At 44.9% G+C, this 13,989-nt stretch overlaps 1 protein-coding gene across 5 annotated transcripts in view; it reads left to right on the top strand.

Moving 5' to 3' along the window:
• The window catches only part of CFAP57 (cilia and flagella associated protein 57), a 172,740-nt gene that overhangs the window by 112,071 nt on the left and 46,680 nt on the right, over positions 1 to 13,989 (top strand). For all 5 annotated transcript variants that reach the window (XM_075914599.1, XM_075914598.1, XM_075914597.1 and 2 more), the window contains 2 exons: positions 9,509 to 9,602; positions 12,462 to 12,652. In XM_075914599.1, coding sequence (XP_075770714.1) covers positions 9,509 to 9,602; positions 12,462 to 12,652 — 285 coding nt within the window. The remainder of the gene's footprint in view (positions 1 to 9,508; positions 9,603 to 12,461; positions 12,653 to 13,989) is intronic.

Here is a 13,989-nt window from a genome sequence, read left to right as displayed (position 1 = left end):
TTCTTGTTGCTCTTCTCTGCATCTTCTCCAGTTTCTCAACATCTTTCTTGAAATGTGGTGCTCAGAATTGGACACAGTACTCCAATTGAGGCCTAATCAGCGCAGAGTAGAGCGGAAAAATGTCTTGCTCACAATACTCCTGTTAATGCATCCCAGAATCATGTTTGCTTTTTTTGCAACAGCATCACACTGTTGGCTCATATTTAGCTTGTGGTCCACTGTGACCCCTAGATCCCTTTCTGCCATGCTCCTTCCTAGACAGTCACTTCCTATTCTGTATGTGTGACATGGATTGTTCCTTCCTAAGTGGAGCACTTTGCATTTGTCTTAATTAAACATCATCCTGTTTACCTCAGACCATTTCTCCAGTTTGTCCAGATCATTTTGAATTATGACCCTATCCTCCAGAGCAGTCGCAACCCCTCCCAGCTTTATATCATCTGCAAACTTAATAAGTGTCCTGTCTATGCCAATATCTAAATCGTTGATGAAGATACAGACCCCTGCGGAATCCCACTTGTTATACCTTTCCAGCATGATTGTGAACCATTAATAACTGCTTTCTGAGAACAGTTATCCAGCCAGTTATGCACCCTCCTTATAGTAGTCCCATCTAAGTCGTATTTTCCTAGTTTATTGATAAGAATATCATGCGAGACTGTATCAAATGCCATAGTAAAGTCTAGGTATAATACGTCCACCATTTCTCCCTTATCTACAAGACTTGTTATCCTATCAAAGAAAGCTATCCTATTAGTTTGACTTGATTTCTTCTTTACAAATCCATGCTGGCTGTTAATGTTACCCCAAAAAAATCCCACTGGAGACCTGCCAGGGTTACGCTAGCATGGGTTTATTGCCACTAAAGCAGGGGTTCTCAAACTTTTTGATACCACGACTCCTTAAAATGCTAAATTAATTTGTGTGACTCCCCACCCTCACTGCTCTGGGTCACTTCCTTCCCCTTCTCACCAGAATCCTTGCTCTTCTGGGGTTCCTTCAAGGCGTTTGCGGTCCTCAACGCCCTTCCCTCCTGCAGGCTCCTTCCCCCAGTCTTTCTCTTCTGTTACGGTGTCTTTGAAAACTGTCCATGAAGTTTGCAGGGATTTTACTTTAGTCACTGTACCTTTCAATTTCTGTTGAACTAACCTCCTCATTTTTGCATAGCTCCCCTTTTTTAAATTAAATGCCACAGTGTTGGGCTGCTGAGGTGTTCTTCCCACCACAGGAATGTTAAATGTTTTTATATTATGGTCACTATTTCGAAACAGTCCTGTTATAGTTACCTCTTGAACCAGATCCTGTGCACCCTTTGGTTCCGTTCCTCTCCCATGCCTCCTCTGCCTCCTCCTCTGACCCCTACATGTCCTTATTTACCTCCGGGTCCTCTGCCCCAACCCAATCCTCCAGCCCACTGCCTGAGGGACCCTGCCCTCTCCTAGCTGGAGAAGCGTTCGGTTGCCCAGCAACTGTACGCTGGCCGGCCCCTTGCGTCTCCACTCCTGTGCTGGCACCGGCCTCACTCTCCCACCGCCGTGCTTCCTCCTGCAGCTGAGCCGCGCTCCTGGAGTCCCACGGCCCCGGCCATGCTGCGCGGCTTGCCGGTGGCTGCCTTCCGCCACCCTACTGCTCTTCACGGCCCAGGGGAGAGGGGTTGCAAGTGAAAAACCAAATCTAGCTGCGACCCCCCTCTAAGTTGCTCGCAACCCCCAGTTTGAGAAACGCTGCACTAAAGGTTTAAACTAAAGTAGATACAGAGCTGCCACAAAAGGTATAAACTAAAGAGGGAACCAGCTATCTCTCTCTCACACACACAACAAAATATACACACCCCTCCATTCATTCACTTATTCACACACATTCATTACACAGGCATATGGGTTGCAGAAGGAGCCATGGCATGTTTGTTCTGGAGGGTCTGTCTGCTCATCATGGCTGGGAAGCTGGTCAGGAAAGACACTGGCTATAGAGAGGAGTTTCTCAGGAGCAGGGGAAGAAAGGGAGAAGTCTCACATGTGCTCCCTCTCTTTATATTGTGTCTGTATGACCCTTGTGACTCATCCACCTCATCACCAGAGAGCATGCCCAGACTTCTGTTTATCCAGGAAAGGAGCAGTCTCTGATGACTCATCACCATGTGCTCCAGCCTTAGCATTGCAACTTCAAAAACACACACACACACTCACATTCTCTCTCTCCATCACTCAGGGGAGAATGCAGTTTAGAGCAAGTTACAAACAAAGTGGCTAAGAGTTACAAAGGTTACAAAAGTTGCAGCTTGCAGTAAGTTTCTGAACTTATATAGCAAAGTTGCTGAGAGTTACAAAGTTGCAAGGTTTGACAAAAGATTACAGCAAGTTGCAAAGTTTGACAAAGATTACGATGAGTTGCATTTTAAAACCTCAGACCTTACAATTTAGTGTATTTTCAGAAAATGCATGTGTAAAATCAAGTAAGTTCAGGCGGAGGGTTTTTTTATGCAACAGTTACCTCTTACCTTATTATCTTCCAGATGTTTGCAGATGTATTCCTTAATTACTTGCTCCATTATCTTTCCTGGCACAGAATTTAAACTGACTGGTCTATAGTTTCCAGTGTTGTTCTTATTTTCCTTTTTATAGATGGGCACTAGATTTGCCCTTATCCAGTCTTCTGGAATCTCTCCTGTCTGCCATGATTTTTCAAAGATGATAGCTAAAGGCTCAGATACCTCCTCTATCAGCTCCTTGAGTATTCTAGAATGCATTTCATCAGGCCCTGGTGACTTATAGACATCTAACATTTCTAAGTGATTTTTAACTTGTTCTTTTTTAATTTTATCTTCTAAACCAGCGGTTCTCAAATTTTTTGGGCTCCGGAGCCCTTTACATGCGTAAAAATGTATGCGGCGTGCCAGCGGCCCACTGATTGCATATGTTGTATGATTGTATGTTTCCAGTTTGTCAACCTCACAGAGCCCCTGGAGACGTCTCGCAGAGCCCCAGAGTTTTGAGAAACACTGTTCTAAACCTACCCCTTTCCCACTAGCTTTCACTATGCTAGGCACTCCTTCATCATCAGACTTCTCAGTAAAGACCAAAACAAAGAAGTCATTAAGCACCTCTGCCATTTCCAAGTTTCCTGTTATTGTTTCTCCCTCCTCACTGAGCCATGAGCCTACCCTGTCCTTGGTCTTCGTCTTGCTTCTAATATATTTATAGAATGTCTTCTTGTTTCCCTTTATGTCTGTAACTAGTTTGAGCTCGTTTTGTGCCTTTGCCTTTCGAATCTTGCCCCTGCATACCTATATTGTTTGCTTATACTCATCCTTTGTAATTTTTCCTAGTTTCCACTTTTTTATTACTCTTTTTTGATTTTGAGATCATGCAAGATCTCCTGGTTAAATCAAGTCAGTCATTTGCCATACGTTCTATATTTCCTACTCAGCGGAATAGCTTGCTTTTGGTCCCTTAATAATGTCCCTTTTAAAAACTGCCAACTCTCTTGAGTTGTTTTTCCCCTTAGTCTTGCTTCCCATGGGACCTTACCTATCAGCTCTCTGAGTTTACCAAAATCTGCCTTTCTGAAATCCATTGTCTCTATTTTGCTGTTCTCCCTTCTACCATTCCTTAGAATCATGAACTCTGTGATGAGCTCCCCGCAGTATTTCCCGGGAACCTGTGGTCAGCTGGGGAGTCCCCAGCTGACCCCAGGCTCCAGGCAGCTGCCCTTTTGAATTATGCAAATGTGTGGTTTAAAAGGACAGCTGAGCCACTCATCGGCACAATTCAAAGGGGCAGCTGCAGGGAGCCCAGGTTCAGCTGGGGAGCCCCCAGCTGACCCCAAGCTCCTAGCGGCATGCGGCATAGCATGGGGCTCGCGATCACCAGGGGACTCTGAGTCCCCCCACTGGCCCTGGGCTCCATGGCTTTGAAATGCACAAGAGCCCCCGCTGGGGACTGTTGTGCATTTCAAAGAAGGCACCTGCATGCAGCCCGGAGTCACCGGGACTTCCTACTGGCCCCAGCTGAATGTGGAGTTCCACATTCCTCCTTTGAAATGTACAAGTGCCTATCGACTAGTCGACTAGTCAAAAGACTATGCAATAAGCAGATGCTTATTGGATAGTCGACTAGTCTTTAACATCTTTAGTGCACAGAAGTCAGAGATTTTTCCTTTAGCAGTATCCATATAGTCATCTCTGGTGCCCCTTGGAATTCCACACTCATGCACCAGTATATAAGGTGCTACTGGCCCCATGCCCTCTCAGTTCCTTCCTATTGTCTCTGTTGCTGGAACACTCCTTGCTCTTGCAAGTTGCCTTAGTCTCAGTTTGGACTCTCAGTTGTTTTCGTAAATAGTTATAGTTAATGAGTTATAGTTTCCTACCTTTAGTAAAGGTTCCAGCAGAGACTTGGCCTGAGGAATGAGGCATGTCCCAGTCCCCAGTGTTTAAGCCATGTGCTGTTTGCCACAAATCTGTACTGGTTAGTGACCTGCACATAAGGTATCTGAAGTGTTTGGGTAAGGTGCATATTGAAGAGGGTTGCTGGAATCATAAGCATTTCAGAGTATGCACTATCAAGGACAGAAATATTTGGTTAAAAGTCCTACTCATGGAGACTACTCTGCACTCTGTGTCAGAGCTGTGTTTTGACTTGGTGCTCATCACATTGGCTTCAGTATACAGCCACCGCTGTCCCCAGGCTCCTCCCAGCACCAGTCCCACCTGTGCCTAAGAAGAGGCACAAGAAATCGCAGCCAGCCAGTAGCTCCCCTTTGTAGTGGAAGCCTGCAGACGAGCTGAGACTCATGCCAGGCTTTTCGTCTTTTCTGAGGCTGCAATGAAGGGCAGGGACTTCACCTAGAGCACTTGGCCCAGTGTTGAGGTAACAACTTCCCAGCAGAATCACATGGACACTGATAACAGCTCAGCTCTGGGAGGGCTCAGCTACAGAGGCTTGTCAGCACTCAGAAGCACAACCCGAAATAGGACCAAAAGCTCAAATAAATCCATCTTACTCTGTATAAAAGTTTTACACAGAGAAAGCTCGTAAGTTCACTTTAATTTTTAGTGAAAAAGAGATGCATAGCTGTTGTTCCCATTCCCACAGGTAACATTTACATCGGTTTTGATAATAAAAGTGGTTTTATTAAGTATAAAAAAGGATTTAAGTGATTGCAAGTGAAAACAGACAGATCAAAATAAAATTAAAAAACAACAAATGGTCTGGTAGTACTTTATAGACTAACAAAACATGTAGATGGCATCATGAGCTTTCGTGGACACAGCCCACTTCTTCAGATGACCAGAGTTTCTTCAGAAAGAAGTGGGCTGTGCCCACAAAAGCTCATGATACCATCTACATGTTTTGTTAGTCTATAAAGTGCTACCAGACCATTTGTTGTTTTTTAAGTTTATCCTGTACAGACTAACTCGGCTACCCCCTGAAGTTTCAGATCAAAATAAGTTATTAAGCAAAAATAAAAACACGCCAGCTAAGCCTAATACACAAAGAAAAGTTGTTACAAGTCATATTTTTCAATCTAGTTCTTATTAGGGATGTTAAATAGTGGGTAATAGAATAGTCGAGTAACCTCATGAACTTTTATCAGTTACTGGCATGTTCTATAGTCCCCAGAGACAGGAACAGTAACCAATGTGCTCCCGGCCCCACTGCCAGGGAGCCTTCTGCCACCTCACGCTGCTGCCTCTGTATTAGAGGCAGCAGCGCAGGGTACCAGGCAGGAGCTGGTCCATTAGTTGAGCCAGTTTAGAAAAACAGGTCTCCATGCATACCATCTGCCTGCTGCCTGCTGATACAGAGGCAGCAGCACAGGATGGAAATAGCCCCTGTCCACGGGGGGTCCAAGCTTCCCATAGACAGAGGTTGCTCCACCTCCCATGAATAAGCCTCTGTCTCTGGTGAGCCTGGGCAGAGGCTGCTTCGCGGCAGCCTCCCCTGTGCATCCCCCCTCCTCGCGCTGCTGCCTCTGACAGCGATGGCAGTGTAGGTGGCACCATGGAGCCAGTGCTGGAGGGAACTGGCTTTTAAGAAGCAGCTGGGGGGAGGATGCGAGTAGTCGAGAAGATTAACGAATAAGCCTAGGCTTATCGGTTGATCGTATACTCAACTATTCGTTTAAATCTCTAGTTCTTACTTCAGGTGCTAGAACTGATCTTTTTTTCTGATCTGGGCCCAGCAATGCTCCTCTACCCCTCTTATTTCAGTTCTTTTCCAGGTGTTCTTGTGAATCCTTTTAGTGTGGGGAGACAATTTCAAAAACCAGCCGAAGACAATCATTTTTTGCTTTCCATCCCTTACATGGAATTTTCCCAGGGTGTGAATCTTTGTTCAGTTCTCCTCTCCAGAAGAGTACAAAATTCAAGATGGATTCCCACACCAGATGACATGGTCCCCTGTCTTTGTAAAACCAATCACAGTTTAGGCTTACAGGAAAAACAAAACCATTCACAGAACATTGTTTTGATCACCAGGCCATTAAGTTCCTTAAGTACCATTAATTGCTTTCACTAGGAGGCCTAGATTAATAAGCAGGTTTACACTTTGTATTATAACTTCAAATATAAGAATGATACATGCACACAAATATATATACAAATTCAGGAGATCACAAGCTCTGGAATGAGAGATTATTTGCCCAATTGCATAAAACCATATTTGAGTTAAGCATATTCATATTCAAAATCAAATTTCCATAGAAAATATGGGGGTGTAGCCTTACCAAGGGCACGGTCAGCGCTGTTCCTGTGTGCCAGATGACACAGCAGCCCCACATTTGAGTCCATGGCCACCTGCTCAGTGGCCCCAGCAATGGGAGTTCTGGAACCCTGAGGGTGGTTCCCCCCTGTACTGGGAACATATTCATACCTGATATCCTCAATGATGTCTGAAGAATAGGACAGCGCTGTTGCTCAGCTGGTACCACGTTTGAGTTTGACCTGGCCTAAGGCACTGAAACCTTGGTGGCCCCAGCACATCCAACACTTGTAGCAGAAGATGACTCACCAGTATAGCCTGTGACTGCTTCTTCTTCCTATTTTCCTGATAAGGTGGTGGCTGGGCCAACTTACATTCTGCTGCCCAATTACTTTGTGGCCCATCAGGAATGCCTCAAATTAGTAGCTTCCAGATGGGGCTAGAGATTGAGAAGCTCAAGGAGCAGATTGACAATGTCTTTGATACCCTGGCTGTAGCTGCTCCCTCAAAGGTAGCCCTGCTAATGCATGATGGGATCCTCAAACTGGTCTAAGTATTACATAAGAACAGCCATACAGGGACAGAGCAAAAAAGGTCCATCTAGCCCAGTATCCTGTATGCTGACGATGGTCAATACCAGATGTCCCAGAGGGAGGGAACACAACAGGTAATCCTCACATGATTCCTATCCTGTCACCTATTTCCAAACAGAGGCTAGGGACATTGTGGCAGACACTTTCTTATCTGGTTCCCACATCCAAGTGGGCAGAGAAAAAGTTCTTTGCCCAGCCCAATGGCATATCTGTAGATTTACCATCCCCCTTGGTTGTTGCAGACAGGGGCAGTTTAGCATGACCCCAAACAACAAGGATACAAATAAAACCTGGACCTTTTTTGGAAAAAGGTGTATTCTATTGCTAGCTTGCAGTTACACATTGCAAACAAGCAAATGTTGCTAAGACAGGATGATTTTAACACATGGAATTATTTGTTCAAGTTCGTCAAGGCTGTTCCCCACTTTGGCACTTCAAGTGCAGAAGATGAGGGAGGCCTTAAAAATACTTTGCCTCCAGAGGCTTCTGTTTTTAAAAACTCCATAAGGTCACAGATTCCCTGACCTTGGGAGGTATGCTGCTTCCACCTACCTGGAAAAAAACTTTTTTTCGTGAACTCAGAAACAAATCACCTGAGAACTTCTTCTAGAGGAGTATCCCAAGCTCTTTTAACACAAGAGAATTTTAAAAAAAGAACAAACTGCAGTCTCTGATAGCTCACCTCTCAGTCTTAGGCATGCATACACAGACTTCCTATTACCTTCCAGGACACAAGAATCAGATCATAGTCTTTAAAAAAGGTGATTTTTATTAACAAAACAGAAAGATATACTTAGTAAAGCATACTTGGTTGCTAGGTGTTATAAAGCAACTAAGAAAAAACATTAGCGTACAGAAAATTGCTTCTCTGGGATTTAGTTTCAGTTACAATATATGGGGGGGCACGTGGACTCAGCACAGAGTTTAACCAAACAACAAACAAGCAAACAAAGTAACCTGACCGCGTCTAACTAAAACATTCCCTATCTACTCACATATGTGTACTTCCAAGGTCCAGTCCAATTCTAGACTTGAGTATTCCTTTTCTAGGCATGGTATTCTTGCCTGGTTCAATTAATCTTTTCCCCCCCAACTCCTGGTTTGAACTCCCACAAAAGAAAAAAATCAGGCAGATTTCCTTTCAGTTCAAATCTCAACACTTTAGTCCCATTGATTTTCCTGGCTCCCTGCCAACACTTCATAGCTACCTAGGTTTAACCCTTTAGTTATTGAATGCTGGAATGTTTCTAAAAGGACAGCACCCCTCCTATCTATCCCAAAATTCTTGGACTCCCTCCCCCAGGCTTGAGGCAAGAATTCTCTGCTGTAATTGAGGAGGGTAGAGCAGTGGCCAGGACTACTCTGCATCAGACACTGCAGTGCAAGGACCTTAGAGCTTCAAAGTTGCTCCAGACAACTGAAAATCCAGCACCAATTGGCTTGCTGGGCATCTGGGAAACATTACAAGGAAGGACATGAGCTCCATAGCAATGCTCCCTCTAATCTTTTCCTTCCATATGTGGATTTTTTCCATCCATGTGCAGAATGAATTTTTATGTGCACTAAAGCATGTGCAAATGTGCACCATCAATAGAAACGAAAAACGTAGTTGTTGGTACTCTGCTAATCAGCTGGGCAGCATTTGAATCTCTTCTGAAAGGCCACACAGATACATAGCTTACTGGGAACACTGGTTCCTAGAGTCATTATGGGAGGAAAGTGTATGAGTCTCACCTGAGTAAAACTTGCAAGTAGGTTTCTTGTTATTCACAAGCTTTTCCTTTCTATATATATAGATCCATATAGCTGTGCTAATTGGTTCCCAACTTGCAGGCCACTTGTGACCGAGTCAGCACTGAACTGCAGCCCATGTGACATGTACTATTGGAGGTTGCCCACATAACACCACTTCTGTGGCCCACAGTAGTAAATAGGTTGAGAACCACTACTTTATTCTGTATTCTAAAGAGCTCCATTTACTACAATGTAGTCTAGTTTTCCTTTGCTTTTCAGTCTGGATCCATATGATTCTATGATTTGCTGTGAACGTTTTGTTTAGATCTTACTGACCCTTGCAGTCTTGCACTGAAAAGGAAAGAGCTATGAATTCCACTCTTTTTTTGATTTGTTCCCCACTTTAAGGAGGCACTCAAGGAATTTGAAGTTTGTTTTGCTGTTTTAAGATGAAAATGTCATCTGTTTATATTTTTCCAGGTGTTAAAGGCAGAGAAAGAAAAGCAGGAACTGCAGTACCAGGAGCAGCTGTCTGAGCAGATGGAAAAACAGTCCAGGGAGGTGCAGGACCTAGGTTAGGACTCATGCAAATATGTGCAAACAGAATGAAAGGAATTGCATTGAACTCATGGCAAATGATGAAGTGGGGATGGAAAGTCCATTAAAAATGTGCAGCACATGAGCAAAAATGATGCAAAAACTGAAAGAAAGTAGGGTATCAATGTAATTATCTAGAATTGTTTTGATTGATTTGTATTGTGATAACACCAAAAATGTAGTCTCCAGAGAAGTGGGGCAATAAGAAATGACAGGCAGCTGAGGAAGGCCAGGGGGACATCTAGATAATGGACTGGAAGAGCAGAGAAGTCCTACAGAAATGGAAGAGAGAAATCTGTGTAAATGGGTGTCAGAAAAAGGGATGAATTCAAAGAAGCACTGGAGAAAGGCACAATGAAAGTCAAGGCAGTGACATTTTGCAGTATTATACGTTGGCAGAGGAAGGAGGCCATTCTTGACTGGCCCGTGGTGCTTATACTTTGTCTCTCTATAAGGATATGTCTGTGCAATACTAGTACACCCACACTTTGGCAAGATCCCAGATCTCAGGCTCCATCCTTAGCCCAAACAGCTTCACCACAGTTTTACGGCCCAGGGGCCAAGTCCCTTACGCCTGAATCAACTGACTTGGACCAGCCATAGGCATTGTATTGGTGTGCACTACTCATACAGCTCCGGTGAACATCATCTCAGGTGTAACTTCATTGCTGTTGAAGTATTGTATCAAGTAGATTGGAGAACCTGCCTGTTGCGTATACTTCATTCACTCTGTCTGGGCCCATGCACAGAATAACAAACTAGTCAGATACACTGAAGCAGCATTCAGGGTGCAACATAAGCTGTGTTCTCAAGTGCTAACAGCATGTTGGAACAAAGTAAGGCAGTTCCAGTCCAAAAGAGCTCATATTGTAGGATAGTCACAGAGAAACAAATCCAGGGTATGTCTACAAAGCAAAGTTATTTCGAAATAACTTTCCTAGCATCTACACAGCCAAAACGCTTATTTCGAATTTGGTAAACCACTTTTCACGAGGAATAACGCCAAATTCAAAATAGCTATTTTGAAATAAGTGCTGTGTAGACACTTATTTTGAAATAGGGGGCCTCCAGCCTTCCCAGAGTGCCCTGGTGGCCACTCTAGCCTCAACCAAGAACACTCCTCTCCCTCCTCCCCTCTTCGGACCCCTTAAACGGGTTGACTCTGGCCACAGTGCCTGTGCCAGCTCCAAGCCTGCCAGCGCAGAGCCAGCAGTCACTGCCCCTGACCCAGTGGCCCCAAAACATGAGCCAGTAAGCCACTGGCAGCCAGCCCTCCACCGCTCCCCAGGAGCAGTCTGCCAGCTCCCAGGAGCCTGCTAGGGCCCGGAGAAGGCGGGCACCTTCCTGGTCCAAGGAGAAGATCATGGACCTTATTCAGGTTTGGGGGGGATGCCCCCAACGTCCATGATCTCTGCACTAGACAGAGGAACGCGGCCGTCTATAGCAGGATAGCTGCCAGCCTGGCCACCAAAGGCCACATGCAAACCCAGGAGCAGGTTCGCATGAAAATCAAGTTGGTCCAGTGAGACCCCTAACTCTGAGCCCTGAGCTTCCCCTCCCCCTTCTTCCCCTTGCTTCCTCCTTCCAGTTCCCTCCTCCCAGGTTTCCCCCTCCCCTCTCCCACCCTCTCTTCTCTCCTCTCCCGCCTCCTTTCCCCAGTCTCATCAGAGTTTCATTCCCTCCCTCCCCCCAGTTTTGTTAAATAAAGAGAGTTTGTGTTCATGAAAATAAGTGTATTTTATTTGACATCAGGAAGGGGGGTTAGGGAGGAGTAAGTGGAAGGACATGAGGGAGGAATGAGGCACAAGCCCTTAGTGGGACACACCAGGGAGGCTCTTAGTGCTCCTCAGGGTGGAAGCTCTCCCACAGGGCCTTCTGGATACTGACAGCTTCCCGATTGACCTTCTGGATGGCAGCCTGCAGAAAGTGCAGCCAGGCTCACAGCAACGCATCCAAGAGAAGCACCAGAGTGCCCAGGGGCAGCTCTGGCTCCATGTTGCAGAGTGCTGTGGTGTCCTGAGTGAGGGCAACCAGACCATGCAGAGACAAAAAGCTTTGCTGTCCCTCATTGAGGTAGGCAAGCAAGCAGAGAAACCTGAGAACTGGCTGTCCCTGGAGGGTGAGGAGGGGGTTGTCCCTTTAAGCACATGCCTCAGATCGCCTCAGGCAGTAGCGACACACAGTAACTCCTGACCTGATGCCCTGATAGACCTGGTAGACCACTCAGTGTGGACACGCTATTTCAAAATCGCAAAACACTATTTCAAAATGCATTTTGCGTGTAGACGCGTTATTTTGAAATAACTTATTTCAAATTAACTATTTTGAAATAAGATATTTCAAAATAACGCTGTAGTGTAGACATATCCCCAGAGAATGACTTTTGTGTTTTTCATGTTAACTTGTTTCTTGTGAGCACTGTGAGAAAAGAACATCTTTAGGAGGGACTTCAAATAAGGATGAGGAAATGGCTCAGTGAGCAATGATGCAGAGGCCATTCTGTGCATAGGGATCAGCATGTAAGAAGGCACAAAGGTTCATGTGGCAAAAAATGAATGGAGACACTGAGGCTGTCATTTTATAGTGAAGTAGTGGGGGCAAGGCACATGAGAGGAGAAAACTTGGAGATATCCAAGTCAGATATGTGGATGGCTATAAAGACAATTACAATAATTTTAAATCTGATACAGTGGGTATTGAGTAGCCAGAAGAGGCATTGTTATGGAAAGCAAATGTCAGAAATGGCTTTTGGGGTGTCAAAAATAGGGGTGGTAAATGGAGACAGGTAGGACATATCTTCCTGCCATTAGCTCTGCCATTTCCATCTTGTTCCCAGAATCTGTCAACAACCAGAAACTTTTGTTGGAATATGAAAAATACCAGGAGCTTCAAGTGAAATCCCAACGGATGCAGGAGGAATATGAGAAGCAACTACACGATATGGAGGAAACAAAGAACCAGGCCCTAGAAGAGCTGACAGAATATTATGAGGCAAAATTGCATGAGAAAACCACTTTGCTGGAGGAGGTATGAACTTCACACGTTTTGGGCTGCTGACTTTTCTAATTACCTTTTCTAATTACCTATTTCTAATTATAGTGACACGTTTTCCAAAGTGACAGGAGGTGTGCTTTCTGCACATAGGGCCCAGTCCCTGATTGCAGGGAAATGAGTATTCAGGAAGCAGAGGCTTTCTGATTGCCTTTCTGAGTTAGTTGGGGCATATACCTTCAGCAAGCACCATTCTAAGGCAGTTACTGACCCAATGTTTTTCTTCCTGCTGCTCCATCTGTTTGGGAGGATGTGCCTTAAGATCTGTCAGATTCCCTCCTATTTATAGTGTAGGGATAAAATAGAAAATAGCTCACTGATATGTAGGTAATATTCTGAACCATGGGCTCTGGTTAAGCTTTTTCACATAGGCTCACGTTGCCCAGCTTGGGCATAAGCGACGAGGAGTCCTGTGGCACCTTATAGACTAACTGATGTATTGGAGCATAAGCTTTCATGGGCAAAGATGCATCTGACGAAGTGGGCCTTTGCCCACGAAAGCTTATGCTCCAATACATCTGTTAGTCTATAAGGTGCCACAGGACTCCTCGTTGCTTTTGCAGATCCCAGACTAACACAGCTACCCCTCTGGTAGCTTGGGCATAGGCATGAGTCCTAGCTAACGCAGACAACGGGCCCTAGATATAATACAGAAAAACAACCCCCGCCTGTGTATTACAAATGGAAGAAGCCGAAGTAGCATAACACTAGGCAGTTAGTCATAATTAAACACCCTTATCGTGAGTTTCACACACACATGCAAGACCAAGGCCCTGAAAGAGGCCTCACAGTTAGCCTCATAGTCTGCCATCCTACTGAGAAAGAAACAACAGCTGCCTTCCCAAGGCCAGCCACAGATTCAGGGAAAGACCTAACATGCCCTAACAATTCAAGCTTGCAGGCAAACCAGAGTAAACAGTTGCTTTGCTGTACCTCCCACTGTCTTTTTGCTTTATACTCCTAGAAAAGCACCTATGAACTGCACCCCACACCTGTCAGGAAAGCACCATCATCACTCCTATGGATCCCAATTGGAATGTAGCTTATTCATTGCAAGGCAGTTTTCAGGGGAGGGGAGCAATACTTTTTTTTAGCCAATATGTTAATCTGAGCTATGGGCAGAGGTACTATGTAATCTCTAGACTATTGCAAGGGTGGCTGACCCATTTAACAAAGAGAACCAAAACAGTGGCGGAAAAAATGGGAAGAGAATTGTCAAGAATTGTCAAGCCAAAAAAAAAAGAGAAAAGCCTCCCAGAACAGAATTGTCGAGCAAAAAAAAAAAAAAAAAAATAGGCTGCCCCTTTAAGACG

Source organism: Pelodiscus sinensis, unplaced genomic scaffold (genome assembly GCF_049634645.1).
Source record: "Pelodiscus sinensis isolate JC-2024 unplaced genomic scaffold, ASM4963464v1 ctg65, whole genome shotgun sequence".
Taxonomy (NCBI): domain Eukaryota; kingdom Metazoa; phylum Chordata; order Testudines; family Trionychidae; genus Pelodiscus; species Pelodiscus sinensis.
Note: the sequence above shows the minus strand (reverse complement) of the source record. Positions and strands in the feature narration are given on the sequence as shown.